At 46.2% G+C, this 25,836-nt stretch overlaps 14 protein-coding genes across 14 annotated transcripts; 8 read left to right on the forward strand and 6 right to left on the reverse strand.

Annotated features, from left to right (window-relative positions):
• The first annotated feature begins 403 nt into the window (after positions 1–403).
• On the forward strand, positions 404–2,161 carry V2V93DRAFT_363485 (putative zinc finger motif, C2HC5-type-domain-containing protein). The gene is made up of 3 exons (XM_066908612.1): positions 404–570; positions 634–932; positions 990–2,161. The coding sequence occupies exons 1-3, from the start codon at positions 439–441 to the stop codon at positions 2,116–2,118; spliced, it is 1,560 nt and encodes a 519-aa protein (XP_066768916.1). The 5' UTR covers positions 404–438; the 3' UTR covers positions 2,119–2,161.
• Positions 2,140–3,125, reverse strand: V2V93DRAFT_363486 (40S ribosomal eS6 domain-containing protein). Its single transcript, XM_066908613.1, has 2 exons — positions 2,847–3,125; positions 2,140–2,784 (listed from the first exon to the last, which is right to left on the reverse strand). Exons 1-2 carry the CDS (start codon positions 3,065–3,067, stop codon positions 2,250–2,252), a joined length of 756 nt encoding a protein of 251 aa, XP_066768917.1. The 5' UTR covers positions 3,068–3,125; the 3' UTR covers positions 2,140–2,249.
• Positions 3,126–3,441: 316 nt separating this feature from the next.
• On the forward strand, positions 3,442–4,454 carry V2V93DRAFT_363488 (uncharacterized protein). The gene has a single exon (XM_066908614.1). It carries the CDS (start codon positions 3,452–3,454, stop codon positions 4,340–4,342), a length of 891 nt encoding a protein of 296 aa, XP_066768918.1. The 5' UTR covers positions 3,442–3,451; the 3' UTR covers positions 4,343–4,454.
• V2V93DRAFT_363490 (P-loop containing nucleoside triphosphate hydrolase protein) lies at positions 4,420–8,044 on the reverse strand. Its single transcript, XM_066908615.1, has 4 exons — positions 7,675–8,044; positions 7,460–7,613; positions 5,382–7,403; positions 4,420–5,322 (listed from the first exon to the last, which is right to left on the reverse strand). The coding sequence occupies exons 1-4, from the start codon at positions 7,993–7,995 to the stop codon at positions 4,463–4,465; spliced, it is 3,357 nt and encodes a 1,118-aa protein (XP_066768919.1). The 5' UTR covers positions 7,996–8,044; the 3' UTR covers positions 4,420–4,462.
• Positions 8,045–8,177: 133 nt separating this feature from the next.
• Positions 8,178–9,620, forward strand: V2V93DRAFT_363491 (phosphoribosyltransferase-like protein). Its single transcript, XM_066908616.1, has 3 exons — positions 8,178–8,323; positions 8,498–8,589; positions 8,641–9,620. Exons 1-3 carry the CDS (start codon positions 8,253–8,255, stop codon positions 9,435–9,437), a joined length of 960 nt encoding a protein of 319 aa, XP_066768920.1. The 5' UTR covers positions 8,178–8,252; the 3' UTR covers positions 9,438–9,620.
• On the reverse strand, positions 9,543–13,247 carry V2V93DRAFT_33231 (uncharacterized protein). Its single transcript, XM_066907673.1, has 4 exons — positions 13,095–13,247; positions 12,723–13,025; positions 10,054–12,657; positions 9,543–9,999 (listed from the first exon to the last, which is right to left on the reverse strand). The coding sequence occupies exons 1-4, from the start codon at positions 13,146–13,148 to the stop codon at positions 9,649–9,651; spliced, it is 3,312 nt and encodes a 1,103-aa protein (XP_066768921.1). The 5' UTR covers positions 13,149–13,247; the 3' UTR covers positions 9,543–9,648.
• A 133-nt stretch (positions 13,248–13,380) lies between these two features.
• Positions 13,381–14,376, forward strand: V2V93DRAFT_363496 (histidine phosphatase superfamily). The gene is made up of 3 exons (XM_066908617.1): positions 13,381–13,413; positions 13,470–14,123; positions 14,317–14,376. The coding sequence occupies exons 1-2, from the start codon at positions 13,386–13,388 to the stop codon at positions 14,102–14,104; spliced, it is 663 nt and encodes a 220-aa protein (XP_066768922.1). The 5' UTR covers positions 13,381–13,385; the 3' UTR covers positions 14,105–14,123; positions 14,317–14,376.
• V2V93DRAFT_33030 (putative sister chromatid cohesion protein ctf8 protein) lies at positions 14,250–15,045 on the reverse strand. The gene is made up of 3 exons (XM_066907646.1): positions 14,949–15,045; positions 14,332–14,885; positions 14,250–14,274 (listed from the first exon to the last, which is right to left on the reverse strand). Exon 2 carries the CDS (start codon positions 14,869–14,871, stop codon positions 14,452–14,454), a length of 420 nt encoding a protein of 139 aa, XP_066768923.1. The 5' UTR covers positions 14,872–14,885; positions 14,949–15,045; the 3' UTR covers positions 14,250–14,274; positions 14,332–14,451.
• A 15-nt stretch (positions 15,046–15,060) lies between these two features.
• V2V93DRAFT_363497 (uncharacterized protein) lies at positions 15,061–17,492 on the forward strand. The gene is made up of 4 exons (XM_066908618.1): positions 15,061–15,357; positions 15,419–15,503; positions 15,564–16,853; positions 16,878–17,492. Exons 1-4 carry the CDS (start codon positions 15,211–15,213, stop codon positions 17,393–17,395), a joined length of 2,040 nt encoding a protein of 679 aa, XP_066768924.1. The 5' UTR covers positions 15,061–15,210; the 3' UTR covers positions 17,396–17,492.
• On the reverse strand, positions 17,451–18,340 carry V2V93DRAFT_363502 (40S ribosomal protein eS8). The gene is made up of 2 exons (XM_066908619.1): positions 18,149–18,340; positions 17,451–18,084 (listed from the first exon to the last, which is right to left on the reverse strand). The coding sequence occupies exons 1-2, from the start codon at positions 18,261–18,263 to the stop codon at positions 17,591–17,593; spliced, it is 609 nt and encodes a 202-aa protein (XP_066768925.1). The 5' UTR covers positions 18,264–18,340; the 3' UTR covers positions 17,451–17,590.
• A 272-nt stretch (positions 18,341–18,612) lies between these two features.
• On the forward strand, positions 18,613–19,343 carry V2V93DRAFT_363504 (uncharacterized protein). The gene is made up of 2 exons (XM_066908620.1): positions 18,613–18,830; positions 18,913–19,343. The coding sequence occupies exons 1-2, from the start codon at positions 18,651–18,653 to the stop codon at positions 18,982–18,984; spliced, it is 252 nt and encodes an 83-aa protein (XP_066768926.1). The 5' UTR covers positions 18,613–18,650; the 3' UTR covers positions 18,985–19,343.
• On the forward strand, positions 19,324–20,829 carry V2V93DRAFT_363506 (chaperonin 10-like protein). Its single transcript, XM_066908621.1, has 2 exons — positions 19,324–19,913; positions 19,976–20,829. Exons 1-2 carry the CDS (start codon positions 19,623–19,625, stop codon positions 20,774–20,776), a joined length of 1,092 nt encoding a protein of 363 aa, XP_066768927.1. The 5' UTR covers positions 19,324–19,622; the 3' UTR covers positions 20,777–20,829.
• Positions 20,757–22,291, reverse strand: V2V93DRAFT_363513 (uncharacterized protein). The gene is made up of 6 exons (XM_066908622.1): positions 22,148–22,291; positions 21,962–22,072; positions 21,778–21,902; positions 21,323–21,723; positions 21,078–21,260; positions 20,757–21,022 (listed from the first exon to the last, which is right to left on the reverse strand). The coding sequence occupies exons 1-6, from the start codon at positions 22,148–22,150 to the stop codon at positions 20,856–20,858; spliced, it is 990 nt and encodes a 329-aa protein (XP_066768928.1). The 5' UTR covers positions 22,151–22,291; the 3' UTR covers positions 20,757–20,855.
• A 1,290-nt stretch (positions 22,292–23,581) lies between these two features.
• V2V93DRAFT_383955 (general substrate transporter) lies at positions 23,582–25,704 on the forward strand. The gene is made up of 2 exons (XM_066912208.1): positions 23,582–24,500; positions 24,555–25,704. Exons 1-2 carry the CDS (start codon positions 23,970–23,972, stop codon positions 25,596–25,598), a joined length of 1,575 nt encoding a protein of 524 aa, XP_066768929.1. The 5' UTR covers positions 23,582–23,969; the 3' UTR covers positions 25,599–25,704.
• The last annotated feature ends 132 nt before the right edge of the window (positions 25,705–25,836 follow it).

Genomic DNA, 25,836 nt, shown 5'->3' on the forward strand with positions numbered 1-25,836 from the left:
TGCCGGTGGTGATAGACTTTGTAGCGCCATTATTGCTGCTAGCTGCTGGTTTCGCGGCAGGAGGAGCAGGAGAAGGCGAAACGGGTGGATCGTCGGTATTGAGCAGTGCCGAGATGGACATTGCCTGACGGCTTGGAGTCGCCTGAGGAAGTAATACATTTCAGTTAGGTTAAATGTAGTTTTTGCGTAAATATAAACATCTAATACACACCTGATCAGCCATTGCAAAGGGATCAAAGAAAATAGAAAAATATAAGTGTACGATAGAGTGCGGGCGGGTTGGTTGTAAGGAAGTGCGCTGCTCCTGACCTCCCGCAAGCCGCGCTGAATAATAGCTTATTAAGATTTGAACTTTAAGAAAATGTAGTGGCTCTAGTATCCTTTGCTATCTTTTGTATTCTTTCGCAAAATAAGATACTGCTTACTGAAGATAAGGTCATGAACGCACTTGAAGCAGCGGCAGCTCGCAACCTCGGTTTGCTGCTTCCGCTCGAGAAAGAAGCGCTGATAGAAATCATCAACTATGCATCGTCCTTGCCAGGTCCTGACGAAGCTGCTTCTTATTTCTATGTATGTATTTGTATTTGTATTTGCTTCAAGAAAGTCGTTCTAATTTTGTCTATGACTTATTAGGAGCTGCTGGGTCATGAAACGATGGCCGTAGAGTTTATTCATGGCTTTTGTTCGAGAAGGTGGCCATCTCAAGCATCAACGAATACAAATGCAAATGCGAATGCAAACTCCACTGCTACAACCAAACCGACAACTAAGAAGACTGCGATTGCAACTAAAAAGACCGTTGTTAATACTATATCATCTCAACTCCAGCAGGCTAAATCAAAGACTACAAATCAGCAGTCAACAGCTACTTCTACATCAACTCCAGTTATCGGCGGATATCAAAAGAAAAATGTGAATGAAGTATACTACGAGTAAGTTAATATTTATTTTATTAGCAATTATACACTTTCTCTAAACAAATAACACAGAAAGTCATCTCCTTCTTCTCGACCTCAAACTCCTGGATCATTAACGTCCTCCTTACTCGACAAAAAACCCATCGGCGCAACAAAATCCTCTTCTCTTTCTTCAACTTCAAAGCAAGTCCCTAAGCCATCAGCAATAAAGTCGGCTCTAGCAAAAGAATCCGCTCCAAATTCTATTAAAGTCAAATCTCTCCATGAAATCGACTCTGCACTTCGTCAACTCGAATCATCTATGGCACCCTCTTTCGTGCGTCAGAAATGCGACTGTCAGGCTCAGCGACACGAGCTTCTTGAGATAGCTCCAAATTGCCTCAATTGCGGTAAAATCATATGTGTCAAAGAAGGTCTTGGTCCTTGTACGTTCTGCAATACTCCACTGCTCTCGAATGAAGAATACGCAGCCATAATTGGAGAACTCAAACAAGAACGCGGACAACTAAAATCAGAAATCAATAATTCTCAGCAGTCTTCAAGGCCCAAATCGCGTCCTCCCAAAGCATCGTACTCTGGCTCGGCAGGGGGTCAGCCGTTGGTTTCTCATTCTCCATCCTCATCAGAACTACGGTCGTCTGAGAGAATAGCTCTGCCTGGTCTCGACAAGGCAAACGCACAATTGGCAAATCTGCTAAATTTCCAATCCACTTCCGCGCAACGCACTCGTATTATCGACAACGCAGCCGACTTTGATCTTCCTTCTTCATCGTCATCGGCAGCATGGTTAACCCCCGTCGAACGTGCCGCCCAAATCAAACGCCAACAGCGCTCGCTTCGCAAGATGCAAGCTCTCGAACGAAAAAGAAATGGTCGCGGGAAACGTGTAGTCTCTATTGATCTGCGGGGAAACAAACTTGTCGTTGGCGATCATTCGGAAACAGACTACTCTTCTGAGGACGATGACGAAGAGGTTGATCAAGCGGAGGCTATAAAGAAGCAGACTGGATTTATTGCAAAGAAATGGGATCCAGATGCCGATAACGATCGCTTTGTCAAGCCTCTTTATCATTCCCCAGCCTCTACGAATGGCCGGAAATCAAAACAGAATCTTCTCACGCCAGACACTGTAGTCGAGTACCTTCATACTACTCAGATGCCTAGAGTTCTTGACGACGATGGCGATGACGATGATAAATAGATTACGAAGTCAAATAAACAATTATATATAAATAACTTTTTTATTATATGGATTCATATACATGCAGGAAAGAAAAAACCCTTTTTGGTACAAAATAAAACTAGACACATAAACCAAACCAAACCACTCTTCTAAGCCTTGATGGTCGACGCCGCCCGCAAAGACGAAGCCCGTCTCTTCTTGATCTCAGCCCGCTTAGCCTTGGTTTCGCTGACACGCTTGGCAAGTAACTGAGCGTACTCAGCCGCGGCCTCCTTCTGAGCCTCAGCCTGCTTGATCTTGAGAGAGTGAAGACGACGCTTGCGCTGCAGAGTCTGGGGAGTAACAAGACGCTGGATCTTGGGAGCCTTAGTGTAGGACTTGCCGTTCTTCTCGACAGTGCGGCGAACGACGTACTTGCGCACATCGTCCTCCTTGGTGAGACCCCAGAACTTGCGGATCTTGGACGCGCGCTTGGGTCCAAGACGCTTGGGAGCCTCGGAGTCAGTGACACCCGCGATGTCGGACTCACCCTGCTTGACAATGGAGAGGGAGAGTACAGCGAGGTCGTTGGCGACGATGCAGCCGCGAACGGACTTACGCTTGCGCTCACCGGTGCGACGCGGGCGGTAGCAAGAGTGGCCCTTTGAGAGCAGCAGACGCACACGCGACGGGTGCATAACTCCTCTAGAAAAAAGTCTTATGTTAGTATTAAGTTTATGACATGATGTAAATGAGAAAGAACGTACTGCTTCATAGGGAAACCCTGCTTGTCGTTGCCACCAGTGATCTTGAAAATGTATCCCTTGAACTCGTCGCCGACGCTGTCGCCCTCGACTTCCTGTCCAATGCGCTTCTCAAGAAAGACATGAGTACGACGTTCATCATCAATCTCAATCAGCTTTTGTGTGCCGTTGGCCGGGTAGGAGATGTTGAGCTGGATGAATATGTTAGCTTTGTTCTTCGGCATAGTCGCGATACTGCGAGCGATAAATAATTCCAATCATAACAAAATAATTCAATTATAACCAAACAATCATATTATTTCAAACAGTATCAAGAATATATCACCAATATCTTACCTTCATGTTGTTTGTCGAAGAAGCAAGTTGCTGAAGTTGCCAAAGTAGTCTGTGTCTACAACGCTCGTCAAAGGTGTCCATCCGCGACTGTCATACTGCGGCTCTACTAAATCACAGTCACACTCACTCCTCTGTAGGGTTGTACCCTAACTCATGTCACGTGTCATTATGTAATGTGTGTTCTATTTGTGTGTGCAGTTGTGCAGGGGCAACTACTCTAAATGCTCCAAAAATATTCTACTCAGCTGTCTCTTGCTTCTTGCTTCAACACAATGCTCGCAGATACTCTTGCCTCGTCGCCAGACCTTCTCGCAAGGATACTTCCTAGAGTCTTTCTCGATAAGCACCTCTCTCTCAACCCACCTCTCAGACCCTCACTGCGTTCGCCGCGTTCGCCGACCGCATTCCGTGACTGCGCAATCAACACCGAAGCCCTCTCAAGCACACTCGGCTCGGCCGTCGTGCGCATCGGCAGCTGCATCGCCGTATGTGGAATCACCGGATTTGTGCTCGAAGCAGCAGCAGCTTCAGACGCTGAATCGGCAGCAACACTCTACACAAATATAGACCTCGCAGGCCGCGGCTCCGGCCCGCCTCTGCCAGAGCTCATGGCTCTCTCGCAGTGGCTCTTCGAGGCAACCTCAGCTGCTCAACTCTATGATCCGGCCCAGCTGCGTCTAGACGACCTGCACACTTTGGTCTTGCAGGCTCAGATCCAGCTACTTTCACCTCTTGCAGCCGGCGACGTCGCTTGGGCTGCGCTCATCGCCGCCCTGCGTGCCACGAACTTGCCTGTCATCAGCACACCCGACAACACCACAGACTCGACTTCGACGCCAACTGGTGCTCTCGAGTTTTCCCGCACAAATACAACTCCTCTCAATCTTAGATCTCCTTCGTCTCTGCCTTGGTGTACTATCTTTGGCATCGTGCGCAACCAGTCCGGTCAGCAAATCATTCTGGCCGATCTAGAAGGCGCTGTCGAAGATGTCGCGGTTGACGGCCGCGTCGCCGTCATCGTATCTGCCGACAGTGACGTGCTTACTAGTTTGTCTGTCGCTGCTGGTAAATCCCATGTGTCGAAGCAAGATGTTAGTGATTGCGTCAAGCTTGCTCGAAAACGTTCCGCTGAGCTCGACAAGATCTTGCTTCAGCAACTGTAGCATTTAGTCTATTGTGTATTTCTAGACTTTTTTCTTTTGTATTTTACTGCATCGGCGTTGTTGGTTGAATTTCTTATGCTATCTTGTATTCTATCATATACTATATTATACTATATCTTTCTATACAGAAAGTCCTCGCAATCTCCGCCCAACTGCAGCGTACTTGCGCAATCGACCCAGGCCTGCCTTTGTTTGATCCTGCAACGCATCCGGCAAAAACCCTCCTGAATAGATGCAATGTACAACCATCTTCTCGTGATACTTCAGATTAGGTAATAACTTTGGCGTAATCAGGAAATACTGACTGGCGTGCTCCGCACACGCAACGTCAATCATTCTTCCGTGCACCATCCGCTCGTTTCGTGGATCCATGCCTTGGTTGATCTCATCGACCACCCTAAACGGAGCCTTTGTCGCGCATTGCAGCGCCATTAAGTAAAATATCGTAGACACTGATCGCTCGCCTCCTGACTGTCGCTGATGCGTCAACAGCTGCAGTTGCTCATTCTCCCTGAACCGCACCTTAATCTCAATACACCACTTGTCATAATCTTCTTCCTTTCCAACCGCAACTAAGCCAGCACAACCAATAGACTTCAACGCCTCTGCAAATTCAACTGAAATCCGCGCAACAAGCTCATCAAGCTCCGTCTCCCATAACCTCCGAATATCTAAAATGCGACTCGCAAGCTCATTCACTTTGGCTGAACTATTATCAACTTTCTCTTGCAATCTCACAATATCTTGCTCCCGCCTCTCGAATTGTTCAATAACATGCGCATTCCCACTGAAAATCATTTCTAGTTGCTCGCGTACACTCGCCAATTCCCGCTCAATCGCTTCCAAATCTGCACGATCGCTATCGTTCATGTACTCTTCAACCTTGGCAGCGGCTTCGGCACTTAGTGAGCTCACGTGTCTGCCCAGCTCCTCTTTTGCTTCTTTGGATTTGGCCCTCGCATCTTTAACTTCTTTCTTGACTATTCTTTTGGTTAGCCATCATTCTTTCTTATACTCTAGTTAATATGATAAAACTTACGCTCGGCACACTCCTTCTCCAAGTCAACTAACTCCTGATTTGCAATCTCAAATCTCTCCTTCAACACCGCATAATCACTACTATGCTTAAATCCTTCAACAGCTTTAGCCGCATTCTCAACCTTCGCATCAAATATTCTTTGTAGCGCATTCACAAGACTCGTTGCAAATGCTTCCTTCTGTTGATTGATCTCGCCAATAGCTTCGCGACATTCAGCTATTCGCTCGTCAAAATTATTTGGTCGCGCTTCAAGTTCGCGTAGTTGTACTCGGCAATCATTCAGTCTTGCCTCTGCAGTGTTATACGCGCGACGCGCATTCTGAATTTCCTGCAACCCGCCTTGGATCTTGCTTCTTTCTTCATCCAAGGCCCGTCTATCACGCGTTATCAATTTCAACTTGTTTACCGATGCCGCGTGCGAATCTTTAGTCTGTGCTGCCTGATCAACAAGATCCGTCACTTTTTCTGTCAGCTCTGCTTTCTCCTGATGATCCCCTCCGCTACCTTTCAGCACCATACTATCGTAGATTGTCTGCATCGACTTCATTATCTCCCTATCTCCATAAGACGACCTTTTCACATACACCGATCGCCGGCCTGAAATGTACTTTGCAATAAGCGGTTCTCCATTCCCACGTTTCTCATTGTCCAGCGCGTTTATCTGCTCTAGCGTCAACTCGCGCCGACTAAACGCAACCTGATCTATATTTGCGACGTGGCAAAGCATGTTTACCACTGCATCCGGAGCTGAAATCAGATCAGTCACAAAACAATCAAATCCAAACGCTTGCAATCGCTCATTGCTAAGCGCACGCGGCCATGTGTCTAGTGTTGGATGATCTGAGTTTGAAAATTCTGCTACTGACACTGAGAATCCCAAATCGTCCTGAACGAGCTTGTTGAACAAAACATAATCGGCACGGTTTAGACAGGTGAAGGTCAGCATCGAATTTCGTCTAACCACCGACTCGACTGCATAATCCGTCGACGTATCGCGAACAGCCATGCACATAATTGGCGGCTCGTAAATCTGTTCAGAAAACTTGTCCTGATTCCTGCGCAGCCAGAGGATCGCATTATATGTATTCGGATCGGCTCGTTTTGCAAGGTTGAGTTTCTGCACATCGGCATTATCAAGCTTTGTCAATTCGCGCTTGAGGCCGTCAATCTCGCCATCAAGCCTGCTGCGCTGCTGGTCAAGCTCCGACGTCTTATCTGCAGCCGCCTCTCTTTGTGTTTCATTGGCCCGTAGTCGCGCTCGGATGTCTTTCAGTTGTTCATTTAGTTCTCTCTCAGCAGTAGCATCAGGCTCGTGTTGCAACGTCGCCTCAAGCTTTTCAATGTCGCGATTCAGTTTGCGGATCTCGCCGCGCAAGTTCTCGCGTTCTCTGATAATTGCCTGGATCGCTGTGTTTTGCTCTGCAACTTGCGCATCAAATTCGTGTCGCTTTTCGAAAAGCTTCTTAAACTTTTTTTCAGCCTTTTGCAAAACCAATCCAGTCTCTTGTAGTCGCTCCCTAGCCTCTCGCGTCTTCTCTTTGGATTCTTCGACCAGTCTTGCAGAAGGTTCAGCCTGGGCTTTCGCCTTCTTAAGTTTTTCATACGCAGCACGAAATTCCGTTTTGGCAGCGACAGCATTGTCCATATACTGTTGCATCTGCGCAGCTGGGCGCAAGTTCTCAAGGTATGTGATTCGCTCACGCAACTCCTCGCGTTGTCTGAACCGCTCGACTTCCTCTCGAGTGCGTTCCTGCAGAACTTTCAGTCGCTCGAGCTCTTTCTCGTTAGCCTCGCTTCCTTGAGCAAGAATTTTGTATTCCTGATGAAGCTTTATGAGCTCTAGATGGCGCGGAAGCATATCGGCTGAACCTGTTGCTCGCTCGGTTTCTTGTAAGAGCATTTGCGGGGTCATATGTGCGAATTCAGCCACTTTGTCTTGCGGTAGGAATTGGCATAGATTATCGATTTGGATCGAGAAGGAGTCTGTAAGCTCCTTAACTGCTTTAGCTGTGCTGTGTTTTCCTTCGCAAGAGTTAGCCAGATTATTTTAGCAACTAAACAAGCATAACTTAGTTTACCGTTTATATTCCATTCGGAGCGGTTATCGGTAAAGATCGTACGTTCGATGATTGGGTTGCGCTCGTTGTCGTGGCCTTTGATTTCGATGAGGATAGTGCCGCGCTTCTTGCCTTGTTTCACAAACTCGCCGATATCTTTTGCGCGTCCAAGTATCTAAATTTTTTAGATTATCAGATTCAACGCTAGCTAGAAGTCAGACTGAAAAAGAAGATACCTCCGGCTTGCCACCCAATCCTAACGCAACCGCACAGACAAGAGTACTCTTTCCAGTTCCATTCGGTCCTATAAGCATATTCAAACTCGGTCCCAAAGTAAACTCAGCATGCGCATAGGTGACAAAATCAGTCATCACAACGCGAACAATAGCCCCAGGCGCATGCAGAAGCTGAGGGTTACTGTTGGAGTCTGCTACGCGTCTGCGCTTGTTTGCGCTGCCAACGCTATCGCTGATCCCGCTAGCTTGACTCCCGCTCAAATTATCATCTTCGTCATCTTTGCCCTCTTCTTCAAAGGCAAGTTTGCGGACAGATGGCATAGTCGCTGCTGCTGCTGCTGCTGCTATGCTGCTGTTGTTGCTGTCTGCGATACTGCTGCTGTCTAGCCCCGAGACTGCGACGCGTCTCATCAGTCAGGTACGTCACGTGTCTCATCACGTGATATCAGATCTTGCTCTGGCTTGTCCCAAAAGAAAAATTCAAGAAAGCGGATCAAGCGTATTTGGCTTATTCTGCAACAACCTCAACAGCTGCAAAATACTTCTGAGTATTTCAAAAAAGTTGGGAAATTACCAAAATGTCGTCGAATTCTATAAAGCTTCTTGCTGGGAACTCGCATCCCGAACTAGCCAAGCTCGTTAGTATGCGGTATGTTTCTCTGTCTTTTCTCCTTGTTGCAATTGCTTGTATGTCGAGAAGTAGGTGCTAACTGCTTTCTCGAACTTGCCTCTGTGTTTGTTTGGCATGTAGCTACGGTATTTGAAATATCTATTGCTACTAGCTCAGCGGCACGGGGTTTTGCTTCGAGAGCGTTCTTGCTAGACTTGGAATCGAACTTGCAAAAGTTGCTGTTTTTCAGTATTCAAACCAGGAAACTTCAGTCACAATCGGAGAGTCTGTTCGTGATGAGGATGGTACTATAGTCTTTTTTTTGACATAATTCGGAGTTTAACTTATACGAGCAGTCTTCATCTTGCAAACCGGCTGCGGAGAGATCAATGACAACCTCATGGAACTCCTCATCATGATCAACGCCTGCAAGACTGCCTCCGCCCGGCGTATCACCGCCGTCATGCCAAACTTCCCCTACGCTCGTCAAGACAAGAAGGACAAGTCACGAGCACCCATAACCGCAAAACTGATGGCAAACATGCTGCAAACCGCAGGCTGTAACCACGTTATCACCATGGACCTTCATGCCTCGCAAATCCAAGGCTTCTTCGATGTACCCGTCGATAACCTCTACGCCGAACCCTCCGTACTCAAATATATTCGCGAGTCCATTGACTATGCAAACGCAGTTATTGTATCTCCCGACGCCGGCGGTGCAAAGCGCGCCGCCGCCCTCGCAGACAGACTCGACCTCAACTTTGCTCTAATTCACAAGGAGCGTCAGCGCGCAAACGAAGTTTCTCGCATGGTTCTCGTAGGTGATGTCTCGGGTAAAGTGGCCCTCCTTGTCGACGATATGGCTGATACTTGCGGTACTCTCGTTAAAGCAGCCGAGACACTCACCACCCACGGCGCAGTCGGCGTCGTGGCTATCGTCACTCATGGCATACTGTCTGGAAAAGCTTGTGAGCGAATCTCTGCCAGCAAACTCACAAGCGTAATCTGTACAAATACCGTCCCTCATGACGACAAAAAACTTATTTGTCCGAAATTAGATACTATCGACATCAGCCCTACTTTGGCTGAAAGTATACGTCGTCTACATAACGGCGAAAGTGTTTCTTATCTCTTTACGCATGTTCCGCTGTGATAAATGTTCCGCCATTACTAGACATAGTCTTGTTTAATGCTGAGCAGCTGCTTTTGGGAACCTAGATCAACATAAAAAAAATATCTCTGGCGTAATTGTACTAAGTTTTATCAATTTTTCTAATTATTTGTCTTTTTTTTTTCTGCGTCATTTTGGTGTATTAATGAAAGCATTTTATATTTATATATCTTGTACATTCCTCACGCAAAATCTATACATTAACAAGAGAAATACCAGGAGTTCCCGGCACAGCTGTCTCAGCCTCTTTAGGATAAGCAATAGCAGTAGTCTCACCTGTCAGAATATTCTTCGCGTGTGAACTACCTTCAGTCAACACATAAGCCTCAATTTCCGCGCTCGCAACGCTGCGTTGCAAGATTGAGATCGCTGCCCGTACAGTTTCCACTTCGTCAAATGCGAGCTTACGATTGAAGACAACGTTTGGAGATTCTTTGCCGCCAGTCAGACGGAACTTTAGGTGGTTAACAAATGGCATCGAGCGCTTCATGTCGCCCAATTTTTGCACTTTCTGCGTCAAATCACTCGAAAATGCCAGAGATACCTTATATATTCATTAGCAAAACAGCTAGCCCATTTTGTTTTCAAATATACTTACCGAATCAAACGCATCGCGGACCAAGTCGAGATACTGCTCCTGCCACGTCGGATACGACAACGCAACATAAATCGTCAATTTTGTCGGCTTTTTCAAATCAAAGGTGGCAGGTTTTCCTTTCTTCTGCTTCTTGATATTCGATCCTTCAGTCTCACGGATCGATCTTGAAACACTGCGAACATACTCAAGCGCGGCAGTAAGTCCATTATCAATCTCGCCACTAATCTCGGGGAACAATGCCCACTGCACTGATTTTTCCTTCTTGAGCACCTCAAGCCAAATGAACTCGGCAAAATGAGGCGCAATAGGTGTCAAAAGAAGCGCTTGCGCCTCGATATATCGCAGGACGAGGTCGCGGTGCATTCCACCTTCGTGCGAAGCGGCCTCTCGGTAAAAGTCACGAGCAGCCTGGAAATCATACAAACCAGTCTTGAGTGCCGCCTTGTAGTTTGTCAACGAGTAGTTAGCCTTCGTAGCCTCAATCACTACATTCATCTCATTCTCAAACGCACGGTCGAGGAAAGAATCCTTGCTTCCCGTACGCAATTTATCAATGTTAGCAATCTGACTCTCGCACCATTCACGCATAGTATATAGACGCAAAATCATAGCATTCGCATTCGCTTCGTCAAAATTGGCATCTTCAAACGTGTCTCCAGCGTCTGCCAACGCAATGCGCGCACAATCAGCACCAAATTTCTTGACAATTTCCTTTAACGTCAAAAAGTTACCAACACTCTTCGACATCTTTTCATTGTTGAGCAGTAAATGTCCATTAGTTCGCACTCCCCGCGGCCAGAACTGCTGAGGGAACAACGCAACATGGCAGTATAAGAAGAAAGTCAAATGATTGTTGATCAAGTCTTTGCCAGACACTCGAACGTCAAGTGGGTAGAAGTATTCAAACTCGCGGCGCATCGCCTTAAGCTTTTCTACAGGAATAGAAGAATTTGTGGGAAATTCTGATCGGCAAAAGATGTAGTCAAATACTTCATCAGTCATTTGCTCCACAGTCACGTTAGCAATACCGGGCGTCTTGCCAAAGATATCGCCGTGCAGATAGTGCGCAATAGTGTAGTACGCCATGTACACAGTCGAGTCAGACAAACTCTCAACAAGGTACTGCTTATCCCACGGCAATCGAGTTCCGAGACCGTACGAACGAGCACAAGCCCAATTTTTAAGCCAGTCAAGAACTTTTTCAAAGGCATGGCGTGACTCAGAGCTATAAGTGTTGATATTACTGAGCAACGACAATGTTTGATTTTTCCATGACTCTTCGCCGTAATCCATGTACCACTGGTCTTCAAGCGAGACAACACATTCGTCGCCACTGCGCGACATGACAAGTCCTTCGGGCTCATTGTAAACAAAGGCATCTCCCGAAGCAATCAAATCGTCCTTGACCTTGTTCTTGGCAATTTCGACCTTCTCCCCCTTGTATTTTCCAATAACCATTGTACCTTGGTAGAATGCGTCTTTATAGGCAATCTCCTTCGCTTTGGCAAGAGCATCCTTATCCTTTGGCGACTGGATTTTGAACTCCTTAACGAGGGCTACCGCGGTCAAGTCACCATAGTTGGGAGTAGTGATGATAGGAATTGGCTCAAGCGAAGCCCACTCCTTTTCGATCCCGTAAAAGTCAGCCTTCTTAGCAAGCTCCACGACAGTAGCATAATCGTCAGGCGAGTCGGACGGCACCGAGGTAACGACACCGGTACCCTTTGACGCAAGAATGGTGTCCATGGGAAGCACCCGAACTTCAGGGTAGACGCTCAACGGCGCATGAATACGAGCACCAATCATGGTGCTTCCGGGGAGTTCTGCAACAAGCTTTGCCTCGCCGCGCACAGGTGTGATCTTTTGGAAAGACATATTTTTAGCAGCACGCGAGGTGCAGATGTAGTACTCCTCTGGGGAAATCTCGTACATTCCATATGTGATGCTGGGACTCACAAAGCAGCAGGTCTGGCCGTACATAGTCTCAGGACGAAGAGTAGCCGCAATCAAAGACACAGTCTTGCCCTCGGCCTTGAAGCCAGCCCTGTCAAGAACTTCCTGAGCGGCAGCTGGCCACTCGATGACCTTGATCTTGACACCGGTATATTCTTGGGGGTTAACACCTTCACCGCTCTGTCTGTCGTGATCCATGCACGGCTGGCCGTCTTTAGCAGAGTAAATTGTATATCGAAGACCGAACTTAACCCGATTCAAAGCCTTGAGAGAGTTCATTTGCCATCTCACAAAGGCGTCATAGAACGGGTTAGCATCTGTTGTGACAAAGCTGCGTCTCCAGTCAATTCTAGATCCGAAATCGTTACAGTCCTCTTTGCAAAGCGGGGGGAAAGTCTCGAGCCAGTACGCGGTGTCGGCAAACTTGTGGACTTCTTCACGCGGGATACCGAGCTGCACCATGATTTCAAATTGGAACTTGCTACGACCTTTTTTGGCTGCCGCTTTGGACTTTCCGGCGCGGAACTTGGTTGGGTCGGTCTTGCCTTGCGGAGTTACGACGAGCGAAGGCACGTCTTCCTCTTCAGGCGGACAGTTTTCAAAATTTTGTCCAAACATCTCGACCTCTCGAGTTAGCTTGTCAGCGCATGCCTATGATAGAATAAATCAGTTTTCAGGTTTGCCTATTGAACAGAGGAGCAATCAGATAACAGTACCTTGATAGGCATACCCGTGCAGTGGAAACCAAAAGGGAAAAGAGCACGCTTGCCCAACATTCTCTCAAACCCAGTCTGGAACTCGACTTTACTCATTGTGAAGGCATGGCCGGCATGTAAAACACCGTTCATGTAAGGATAAGCCATCATGCCCATGAACTTTGGATATTTTTCCCGCATTTCTGGGCCAGTGGTACCGCTACACTCTTCAAGAGTTGGAGCGTCGAACTCAAAGATCTTGTCCTTGCGCCACTTTTGCTGGTATTTTTTCTCGATTTCAATAAGAGCATCTCGCTTTTCGGTCTATAAAAATCAGTTAGAATCAAAGAGAGTAATACAATTTTTTCTATCAAGTATCGCAGATTAGCTTACATTCTCCATCACCAGCGTCTTCGCCGGAGCAGAAGCTCCATTCGCAGTACTCATGATTTCTACCAATTTGATCCAACTATTCGTGTCGTAGCTGCTGGAAGAGAACAGCTGCAAGCAATTGAACGCAGTAATATCGTGGTTACAAAAATCTAGTTTTTTTGACGGGGAGCAAACAAGTGTATATTAGGGTTGTCCCTTTGGGAAGGTCTTAATATTTAAAGTTTGCAGAAATATATAAACACTGAAAAGTCTGCTCTCTGTCTTTTTTATTTTTTTGTTTCCTTTCGTCGGATGCTTCTTTATCTGGTTCGCCATGCTGGTAATATTAGTACATCCTGTACTTTTGCGCAATTTCTCACTAACTCGTGTCTGAAGAGTCGACAGACAACTTCAGGCGTCTGTATTCCGGCTCTGGCCGCGATGTCGAGCTCACTGAGTTGGGCCAGCAGCAGGCACTTGCTCTTGGAGCCCATCTCTCAGAAAGGCGTGTGAGTAGATTGTTTGTGTCGCCGATGAAGCGTACCAGAGCTACTGCAGCGCCAATCAGTGGAGCGTGGCCCGAGGCCGAAGTCGTCTTCTCTGAGCTGCTTGTAGAGAGGCACTTTGGAAGTACCGAAGGTCGCTCAGTTTATGCCGATATCGCGTTGTCCGATGCCGAGAGCTCTGGAGCTGTCACTGTGCGAGTAGGCGAGTTTTACCGCTCGCTACTGCTGCCCGAATTTTTGGCGGAGGATGCGCCTGGGGTTGTCGTTGTCGTCTCGCACGGCATGACGATCGCGAAATTGCTGCCAGTTATTCTGTCGGACTTCGAGTATACGCCATCTGTTCCTGTGGCGATGCTACCAAATGCCGGTTACCATATGCTAGATATTGACTGCACTTCCAGGAAAATACGGTCGTCTGCATTTAGGGTCAATTCTCATTTGGCTGGTGTGAAAACTGCAAAGGCACTGAAGGGCGCACAGTTCGACTCGTCACAGACTCGCATAGACTCTTTCTTTAAGAAGTAGCCAGTTGTATTCTGTTAAGGTACGTTTTTCTTATTCGAAGCATTGCTACTGTACGAGATCATTATCATGATGAAAAAAATATTCACAGACCTGATCCGATGCTTTGAGCATTTGAGGATACTAATATTGCCTTAACTGATTATCATAATGATCTCCGTTTCCGCTATGCTCTTTCAAGCATTATGTGAGCCGTGCTAACGATAAGATGATAGGTTTCTGTTCATTACCCAAATATAAACACTAAAAACAAATAAATTTCATATAAGACGCATCCGTAACTCCTAATTTTGTAATATCGTGTAACTATTCACTTCTCTTCTTGATAAACGCCATTAAGACCGCCTTCATCAGCTACGTGTAAATGTGACGCCCTGCACGAGTGGTTCTGGTCGTGTGCTGAAGACGACTTTCTTCTTTATAACTTCGACAATTTCAACGCTCTGCCCATCTGGATTACCGTGTTCGTGTTCATCATCGCCCTCACTGCGACGCATTAGCCCAACCGGCGGCTTCAAATCCACAATCTTGCCTTCCATGCGCTGGTGATTTCCGATATAAAGCCACACAACAGTCTCGTCCTTTTCGAATACCAATCTCCCGATATCAGTCGGCGTACCTGAGGGAGTAGTTGCGGAAAAATGAATCGTGCCTTGGATTTCGAGCAGCGCCAGGCCTGATGGTGTTTGCAGGATTTCAGGAAGATTGTTGATTGATATTTGCGTGTCGGAGTCGCGACGCGTGCGGACAGATAGAGTTGCGGATGGCATTTGGTTGTATATCGCTGCGTATTAATTATAGGAGAAACTTGTTATTATAAGTAATAATATCCAATCATCAAACATACGCCAGTAAATATATGTGTTGTATAGTATAGAAGGAAAAATACCAAAAGAACATTCAAAATGATTGAGGTTCTAATTCAAAGACTCTCAGATTTAACCTAAACTACCGCGACTAAAACTCGAGTAGTCAAATATTCACAAAAACATCTACAAAACAATCAACTCTTCAACTTCTCCCCACCGCACCACTCTTAATATACATTGCAAAAATAAGGAAAATTATAGAATATTTTAGAGCAATAAACTGTTGTTAAAGATTCATTCATGACTGCGCTGGCGTTAAGTCTACAGCGCCTTCTTCTCGCTCAATTTGTCCACAAAGAAGGTGACTCGTCGTTCCCGTTGATCTCGAAATCTCTATCCTCTCATCCATTATTGCGAGACTCTGGATTGAGGCCTGTTACCGATAAAGTATTTCTTATAATTATTTTTCAATTTATTAAAATGAATATGAGACTGACTTGAGACAAAGGAATGCGAGGAGCTGTACAATTCAATGCTGAAAGCCGAAGGTCTGGAACGACAACCTAGCACCGGTATCGGGGCAGATGTCGAGCGTATGTACATATATTACTTTTATTATTGTTGCACAGCTAATATCAAAATTTAAATCAAAGCCTCACCTTCCGTCATCACGCTGACGCAGTTACTATACTCTCGCTATCGTCAAGAACTCATTCAGCAAGTCCGACAAGATGAACAAGACTACCGGAAATATTTACTCGAGATCGAGGAGATTGGCCGCGGGGAATGGGATACGCGATTGCCTGATCTTGAGGCGATGGCAAACCAGCAGACTCTGGGCGCAGACGACGAAGATGAGGAACCGCACCCGCAAACTAATACGTCTACAGCAATCACGACAACGACAGCAGCAGCAACAGCAAGCAGTACGCAAGACCAAGCCCCAGCTCAGACCGAAGAGTTTGTTGATGCTAGAGAAGACTCGACTGGTCTTGAAGATCTAGAAATGAAAGATATAATGGACGAAATGCTCACCGAAGACGCAAAATCGTTGAGTACTTCGCAGCCAGTATCAGTCACCAGTTCACAGCAGATACCTGCAAGCGGTAGCTCAATGGCTGTCGCACCAAACGAATCTACAATTTCAATGCCAAACACATCAATAGACGATAACTCTGTGCCTCCAACCACCTCACAGCTCCAGCCATCTTCTGTTTCAGGAGTAGAGCTAACACAAGAGGATCTACATCTTGACCAGGCTGCCCTGGACTCTGTGTCTGGAAGTGCGACATCAGAGAAGCAAGCCGATAGTGAAATGCTTGACGCTCCACCATCTTCATTCCCTGGTGCACATCAATTATTACAAAGAGCAGGAGAAGATATGGAGCGTACTATATCTCCGGACGCAACAGACTCTGACACTCCGCTGCATCCTATAGCCGCTGCTCAGCAAGACACGACAGCTACTAGGGCAGATGAAAATGTAGAAGCAGATGAGGGCGACGAGAAACAAGAGAATATATTACCAGCTGATTCAAAAAGAACTGAGTCCTCTACAAAGAGCGCAGCCGCTGAGCCAGAGCAAGAACCTTCAATCACCTCCGAGACACAAGAGAAAGAGCCCTCATCGGCGCTCGAAATTGCCGACTCGGATGCTCTAGAATTCACTTCAGACCATGAACATGCCGAGGTCGAGGAGGTAGCGGAGCAATCCTCTCCTACGGCTTTGAAATCTGAGATGGATGAAGATAAAGAGGAAGTCGAAGAGAAACCTCAGACGCGTCGTGGACGACGGAGAAGAGGTAGAACGGAAGAACCTGAACCTCAAGCATCTCCAGCGCCAGAGCCAGCACCACAAAAGAAAGTTCAGGGCGAAGAAAAGGCTGAAGAAGTTGAAGTTGAAGAAGAGATCGAAGAAGAAGAAGAAGAAGAAGAAGAAGAAGAAGAAGAAGAAGAAGAAAAAGAAGAAGGAGAAGAAGCAGCCACTTCTAGATCTCGAAAGCGAAAGCAACTCTCATCACCTCCTTTCGAAGACAAATCTAGTCCAGCAACCCCACAATCAACACCTGCATCATCAACACGCGCCCCCAATCGCAAATTCCAAGCGCTAGTCGCTCCCTTACTATCAAACATCTCATCAAACAGATCAGCTTCGTTTTTCACAAATCCGGTATCGGAAAATGATGCACCGAATTACCACGGCTTGATCTATCAGCCTACCGACTTACGCACAATAAAAACAATGGTTAAAGACGGTCGTATACAAACCTCTAGTGAATTGGAAAGAGAGGTAATGAAGATGTTTGCTAATGCGGTCATGTATAATAGCTGGGATTCGGATATAAGTGAATGGAGTAGGGAAATGCAGATGGAAACTGAGACTTTGATTGCCGTGTTTCGAGGTGCCGAGAGGAGAGGTTTAAACGGAGGATCAACTCCCCAGCCTGCCGCGGTGCCTGAATCAAAGAGGCGGAAGAAGCAATGAGTTATGACGCAAAAAAAATTCATAGCTACAGACTACAAAAGATATAGAATATGCATTTCATCGCGAAACTTTTAATTTGAGTAAAATAATTACATGCGAAATCACATCATTGTACAACAAATAGGATACATGATGAAAACCTAGTATAATCCCATTTTTTTATAACAAGAGAAAAAAGAAACAAGAGAAAGCAGTTTACTTTCTGGCCTGAATTCTACGAACGTAGAAAGCAAGCTCCTCACCCTCCAAAATGTAACCGTCACAACGACCGCTCTGTCCGGGACGCGACGAAACAGCAGCGTAAAGACGACCGGCAGCAAACTGGGACTCGAGAGCAGGGGCGACCTTGGCGTTGACCTGTCGGGCAGCGAGCTTCTTCTCGAGCTTGGCGGACCGCTTAACGGTGGTCTCCTCCTCCTTCTTCGATCCTTTCTTCTTACCAAGGGTCTGGCCGTACTGCGACTCGTACCACTGGCGGAAAGGAGTGGCATCGATCTGGACGATGGCCGACTTGGTGAGAGTGTTGGTGCGGATAAGTTCGTTGTTGGAGGGGTGGAAAGCGACGTTCAGGATACGACTCTTACGAGCAATTCCCTCGGATCCCCACGAATAGTTACCAGTCTCGACACGGAGGGCGCGGAACTTGGTGTTGCCTCCACGGGTGCGAACGCTGTGAATACGCTTGGCCCCTAGATTGAGTGTGTTAGTCGCTGAAAAGACCACCTTTTTTTTTTCCAGATTTTGACAACATACCGATACGAGTGTTTGCAGGCTGACGACCGAGCTCGAATTTCCGCTTCTTGCGGTAGGAAGCACGTTTGGCACCGGTGTGCGAGCGCTTGTGGCGCGAGTCTCTGGAGATACCCATGCTGAATCTGCTCTAGAAAAGCGACAATGTTAGGCTGACTGGATTGACAAAGATGATAAACAAATGCCGAGTCTCTTTATATCTTCTTTATATCGAGAACAATGTTTAAAGTATCTGAAATCAGAAGATTGACATACCTTTTGCTGTTGCTGAGAAAAGAGCTGGGTTTGACTGTGAGAATGACTTGAAGGACGAGAGTCAAGACTCGCTTTGCTCATCAGAGCTCAAGGCTACTAAAAATCTGTGACTGCTTTTAACCCTACCCAAGCCCTACATTATAATATAACCCCAACCCAATATATTTCACGTGACAACAAAAATATGCTGAGACTTGCCACTTCTATATTATAGTAAATTGAACAAGCAACAGCAACAGCAAGAGCACAAATGTCGATCTACGATCAGGTCGAGATAGAGGACATGCTCTATGACGCCGATCAGCAGCTCTTTACTTATCCCTGCCCCTGTGGAGACAAGTTCCAGATCGCATTGCTAGATCTTCTCGAAGGCGAGGACGTCGCGGTTTGTCCGAGTTGCAGTCTTATGATTCAAGTAATATTCGAGCCGGTACGTGGTGCTATTTTTTCTGTCAAAACGTTGTACCTAGTCGAAAGAGTGGTTACTTACCTTTGTGCTTGCGCGTCTTTAGGAGGATCTTGAGGAAGTTGCTGCAGAGTCTGGCTTGCAGCCTGCGTCGCAGCCAGTCGCAGCGTCTGCTTGATTAACTCTTTCTTCTGTTTCGGTGCGGTATATAATGGGGTTAGCGGCAGCAATATGCAATAACGAGAGTATTGAATGCTTGTGCGATGCGAGAAAGTGAACCGTTTTGAGTTTACAGTGAATTTTCACTACGAAGCCAGCAGCTCTATCGTTAATGAATTTATGAATCAAAAGTGTGGCATTTTTTTTAAAGAGCATCGGTTTTTGGAGAATGGTGTTTATGTATATAGTATACTGTGGAATGAATGATTTTAATAATATCCTGTGTTTGTATTTGTATCCATGTCATATAACATTTGAGTTTTATAGATCTTGCTCCAACCTCTTTTTGTCTCCTATTGTGAATAATTTCTATTACCATATTAACTCATTTACAAACTCATTACCATTAAAAGACAAGTATTTGACAATCTATTCAAATTTAAAAAATTGCCTCTAATCAGCATATCGTGACCTACTCGGAGATTCGGCAACACCCGGCAACTTTATTTCATAATAAAGAGAGGCGCTCGCGAACCGCGTCTTCCGTCTACTTGAACTACCACTCATCTCTCTCGCCACTTTCTCTTCTTTTCGCAGTAAAATTTCTATTTTACAGTGTATTTTTTGATATATTCAACTTATCCATAGTTGAGAATAATGCCGAGCGAACCAACGCGACAACTCACATTCACTGTGCCGGGCTCTCACCCGCATTGGACATATGGTTCAGTCGAGCTACCGATCGGCCGCTCTCAGCTGCTTATCCGGATCGAAGCCTGCTCGTTTGGCTCTGTTGATCTGGCGATCTTGAACACTACAAGCTTATGGGGAAGCGTAGGTGAGAAAGGATTAGGCCGTGACTTTTCCGGTGTTGTTGTCGAGGTCGGTAATAGTTTGAAAGGAAAGTGGAGTCAGGGCGATGAGGTGTGTGGAATGTATTTCCACCCAGTAAGTTTTCCCTTTATTTTGTTTATTCTTCTTTCACTGTATCTGTTTGCTAAACGAAGCAGTATTATGCTGGCACAATCGCGTCGCATATTGTCATCAACCCAACTACAGACTACATCGTCAAACGACCAGATTTTCTTCCCCTATACGAAGCTGCTGCGTTCCCACTCAGCTTCACGATCGCATACCAATCCCTGCTCAACTACAAACTCACGCAATCATCCAGTGTCTGCGTTCTCGGCGGTGCAACAACGGTTGGAATGTTTGCGATCCAGCTAGCCAAAAAACATTTCCTCGTCAAAAAAGTCGTCGCGACATGCTCACCAGCTGACGAGTCGCTTGTTCGATTACTCGGCGCCGATGAGACCGTCTATCATCGAGAAGGATCTCATACTGAACTTGTTCCAAAACTTCTCAAAGCTCTAGCCGGACCCTACGCCAACGAAGAAATCATGTCCGAGGGCGCCACCGCGAGACCGCCCCCGGCTGGCTTCGACATCGTCGTCGATGCCGTCGGACTCACTCCTTATCTCATGCAGCACCAAGCCGAACTTACTCCCGCTAAATCTGGCTGGTTTGTGTCGACAGTGGGTGACAGAGACACAGATGAAGGATCTACGTTTCTAAACTCGTATAATGTCGGTCGGTCGCTTTTAGGTGCGCTATGGGGTCCGCGATATAAAGTGCAGTATGCAGTTTCAAGCAAAGAGGCCCTCGAACTTGCAATTAGTTTATATCAGCAGGAGAGGTTGAAGATTGTTATTGATTCTGTTATTTCGTGGAATGATTTCAAGACTGCAGTTGATAAAGTCAAAAAGAAAACTGTAAAGGGCAAGATTGTACTTAAAGTTGAGCCATTTTAGATTATAGTAATGAATATGTAACGAGAATAGTAATGAAAAAATAAAAATAAAAAGGATGTATTAACCGTTTGACAGGAATTTAGTCTGCTGTGTTAGTTATCTGAGCTTTCCAGTCTTGATAGCGCTTGCGTCGCATAGGATCAATCTCTGCAAGCCGGTCAAGATATTCTAGTACTGATGGATCGACTGGCGAATTTGTGATTGTGGCCAGAAAGTTTTTGTAGAATGCAAGCGAATGCAGACACCCTGTCAATTTATACTATTAGCAACAACTACTAAAACGAAAATGAGAGGGAAGTACATTTACTGTCAGGTTCGACGACAAGAAGTTCGTCGATCGATTTGATTTCTTGATGCAATAATTCGACACGCTCGTCTGTCGAAAGCTTGACGATGTCATTGGAAGTCACCAGCCATCGATGATATAACCACACACTTTGATCATCAGGATCAGTGTAAATAGCCTGAGTAATTAAGTGAATTTCTATAAAATGCCTTTGTCAGCATAGACAGCCTCACACAACAGGAGAGTACAGACGAACGCACCTTTCTTGAGTAACTCTCTACCATCTAAATCAGGATCATCAATCAACATCCGCGGAATTAATTTGGTACGATTATGCCATGCGGAAAAATTCGAGAAATTGTTATTAATCTTAGCGGTAGTATACGCAAACTCACTCTTATCCAGCGCGCCAGGATGCTTCATCATCTTCTCGATACTTGCAACAACTGCCCTCCGATACTGCCATCCGTGGAAATTCCGCGCGTCTCGTTCAAGCATCAATGTCACTAGCTTCAGTTCATATTTGTAGTTTGGCTTGGGAGAGGTCGTTAGACACCACTTGCGATGATTCCAGATCCAGTAGCATTTTGGAAACTCGCGAAGTCGAGAGAAGAGAAATTCAAGCTCGGACTCAATCGTTGAGATGATCTCTTCTGTTGATCTGAAACGATTTTTCATATTAGCCTCTGCACTATTTAGAAAAGACTTAACATACAATGATTTGAAGAGAGAGACAAGGATCTCGCGTCGATAGTTCCAAACGGTGTAGTATTCCGGATTCTGCTTTAGCAGCGTGGTAGTCAAATGCAGAGCGTTCAGCGATAAATCACCCGCATCTCGCTATTGATCGTCAGTGACTGATTTTTCGCATACTTATAATCAAGAGAAGAAACTCATACCCCTGTAAATACTTTGTCCACAAGTGCCTTATACTCGACAATCTTTCCAGCCTCCTTGCGCTTCTTTGCCGCTTGCGCCTCGGCCGAAGTTCGCACGCGTTTCACACTATGCTACGTATCAGAAAAAATTGATGTTAGTCAAGCAAGATTCAGGATTAAATGAGTTTAGTTTTGATGATACGATACCATTCTCTATAGAGTAGATAGTGTATATATATGTGTGAATTTAATCATGATAATTGATTGATCTGCGGCTCACATGCTTACGTATTTGCTTTCACTAGTTGACACTTCTATAGCAGTCTGCAGAATAGTATTTACTTGTATTGCGTTTACTTGCATTGCGTTAAGTGACCATATCGCAAAAATTTTCTTATTTCAAAAAGCTGCCTTTATTTTTGAGCCTATTTTTGAGCCAAAATCGAAAGGTATACAGGCCCTTAGAAATGTGGAAGACATATCTCAAGACTATAGTGCTGCCCAAGTCAGCATATAATGTAAAATAAAATATTGACTGACTGACAAATGAATACCACAAGAGCAGATCATTCTGTGATAATGAGAATATACAATGACTGAATAACTACTTAATACTATCTCTCTTTCTCTCATAATCTCTACATAGATGGTATCTCGTACACATTATAAAATGGCCAGAGAGGTATAATAATATATCAGGAAGCAGAAAGCGATTCGTGGGGGAGGAAGGGGAGGTATTCTTCGCAACTGCACACATCAGGCCTCGACCCAGACATGCAATCGACAGATGACCCAACTAATTCCCCAGAAACTTGTAGTGGGGGAAACCGACCGTGAAATGAAAGCGAGATGAAGCAAATAAAAAGCCAGAATAGATTATGGCGGGGTATTGTTAGTAGTCAAAAAAGGAATACCGGCTAGCGACAGATTACCCGCGGGGGGCGAGCAGGCAATGTAATTCCGGAAGAATTTGAGATATGAGGTTAGCGAACGGTGTTGAACGGCAGCCGATAGTCCGTCGCGATAGGTATGTTGCAGTGGGGGGTTAGGAATCAGGTAGAACGACAGTCGCACTGCATTTAATTTCAAAGTCAACGGACCAAACAAAGAGCTGATAACATGGAGAGAAGGAGAGTGCAGTTAGCGATAAGATATCAAAAAGAACAATGGATAGAGACGACTGTACCAGCCCAATTACACCGCGTCCAGAGGTTCATCTAAGCACCCCCACCCGAGTCCGCTGACACAAACAGGCCACCTCGCAGCACTAAATCCGCTCTCTCTAGTGTGGCCGTCTAGGCGTGCGTGGGGAGCAAAGGCAGAAGAAGCCCTGATGCCGATGCCGAGACAAACAGGCACGAGACGGTCCCCCCCACTGTTCTGGCCCTAGCCCTAAAACCGCGGGGGGCCCAGCTGCGGCTTGCGGCTCCCCGCAAACAGTTCCGGCGGATATCCGGGATGGTCATCGCTCTGCCTTGTGTACGAACTAAAGATGGCGGTCTAAGATGGCAGACCGGGGTGGCAGCGCCGCGTAAAAGTAGTTGTGGAAGATGTAGAGGGCAGGTGCCGAGAGTGCACAGAGAACTGCGATGGCAGGAGCCGCAGACTGTATTCTGTAGTCAAATATCTACTGATATTTTTTTTATAATTTCGCATCGAGGCAGCGGAAAATTTCTGGAAGCACCAAAAGTAGAGACAAGGTTTCCCGAGTCTGCTGTCGTGCCTGTCTCCAGGCTGCTTGAAACCACGGCACCCCGCAATCTGCCGACCGTCCCCCACGAAGTCGTCCCAGCCCCGCCTTGTCTTCGTCTGCTCGTGCTCTCTGCTCACTCCTGCTGCGTGACCTTAGTGGTGGTCCGTCCTCAGGCAATACCACTTCCCGCCAGAAACTATAACTTCCATATCTCTTCCTTCTGGCCCGTCTGCAAGTCTCCTCGTCGTTTGCCACTACTTTCTACTTCCACCGACTTTTTCTCTCATACACACACACACACACACACATTTTCTCACTCTTCTACCTCTTGGCACTATGCCCGCCGTAAACTTCAGAATTTACGTCACGGCCTTCACGGCCTGTGTGGGCGGTCTGCTCTTTGGCTATGACACTGGCTTCATCGGCTCGGCCGTGCAAATGGAGTCGTTTCAGCGGGACTACGGCATGAACGCCAAAAACTCCGCCAACGTGAAATCGAACGTCGTGGCCACTTTACAAGCCGGATGCTTTTTTGGAACTATTGCTATGAGTTTTATTACAGTCAGATTTGGGCGAAAACGAGGTATGGCCGTGTGCTCGCTCATCTTCTGTATCGGTGCCATTTTGCAGTTTGTTGTTCCCGGAAGCAGAGCATTGCTCTACACCGGTCGCGCTATCTCTGGATTAGGAGTTGGTGGTGCATCTATGCTTACTCCTACTTATCTCTCCGAGGTTGCGCCTAGAGAAATTCGTGGAAAATTGGGTACCGCCTATGGATGTTCTATTTTCTTTGGTGTCATGATTTCATACTGGATTGACTATGGCTGTCAGCAGTCTCTTGATCCTAATGGACCTAACCAGTATCGAGTAAGTTGCTTATCTTGGCTCGGTTAACGAGATATGGTTTACTAACGTGTACAGGTCCCGATGGCATTGCAGCTTGTTCCCGGTGCATTACTGTTCTTTGGTTCGGTAGTACTCAAAGAATCTCCTCGCTGGTTGATCAAAGTCGGCCGTAAAGAAGAAGGCTTCAACAGTCTATGCTATGTGCGCGCTGCTACTCCCGACGATCCTGTTGTGCAGCAGGAATTCCAAGATATCTGTGCTGCTATCGAGCAAGAAGTTTACGAGTCTGAAGGTGCGTCAATCAAAGAGCTGTGGGAGAAAAAGAATCGAGTGAGAGTAGCCATCGGATTCATTGTCATGGTGTGCCAGCAATTTGGCGGCACCAATGCGCTCACGTATTATGCGCCTCTCTTGTTTGAGGAAGTCGGTCTTAGCGGTACTTCATCATCGCTTTTCGCTACTGGAATTTATGGAGTCGTCAAGACTGTGGCTTCGCTTATCTTCATGTTTGTCTTTGCCGAACGAATGGGTCGACGACTGCCGCTCTTCATTGGCGCGACGGGTATGTTTGTATGCTTTCTCATCGTTGCCATCGTGCTCGCCGCCTGTCCCGTCGACCCGAACGCGCCATCTATCTCATCTGCCTCGATCGCAATGATGGTCTTTATCTACTTCTTCTGCATCTGCTACGCAATGTCGTGGGGTCCCATCCCATTCACCTACGTCTCGGAAATCTACCCGACCCGTATCCGTGACTACTGCGTCGCCATGGGTCTCGCTACGCAATGGGCATTCAACTACTGCATCTCGCGTATTGTACCAATCGCAATGGCAAACATCGGATGGCGTACCTTTTTAATGTTTTCCATCTTCAACGCCGCCATCGCCGTCTTTGTCTTTTTCGTCGTTCGCGAGACGCGCGGCGTCGCGCTCGAGCAAATGGATGATATTTTCTCGGTCGGCTTCGTTATGCCTCCCCGTGAATGGACTATGAAGAGACCAAAGACTTTCAAGATCGACGAGGAATTGGAAATGCAGTTGGAAAAGGCCGTCGATGAGAAGCGTGATGGTTTGCATATGGAGGATAAGACGGATAACGTTAGTAGTGTGACAAAGTAATTGATTCTGTACTCTATTTTTGTTTATTATTTTGTTTTATTTTATTTCTGTTTACATCATTTTTCATTGTCGCGCATTGGAATATAAGTCTTTTTTTCTGGTTTAATCTTCTCTCGAAAATCAGTAAGAGTTAAATGTTTTCACCGTAAACGGACCACCTTCCGAACCCGGCTAACAATGAAATATGTGATTATGTAAGAATTTGTCACGTTTGGTCCAGCGTGTGGGGGGTTGTATT

Source organism: Kockiozyma suomiensis (assembly GCF_038497685.1).
Source record: "Kockiozyma suomiensis strain NRRL Y-17356 unplaced genomic scaffold V2V93scaffold_1, whole genome shotgun sequence".
NCBI classification, from domain to species: Eukaryota; Fungi; Ascomycota; class Lipomycetes; order Lipomycetales; family Lipomycetaceae; genus Kockiozyma; species Kockiozyma suomiensis.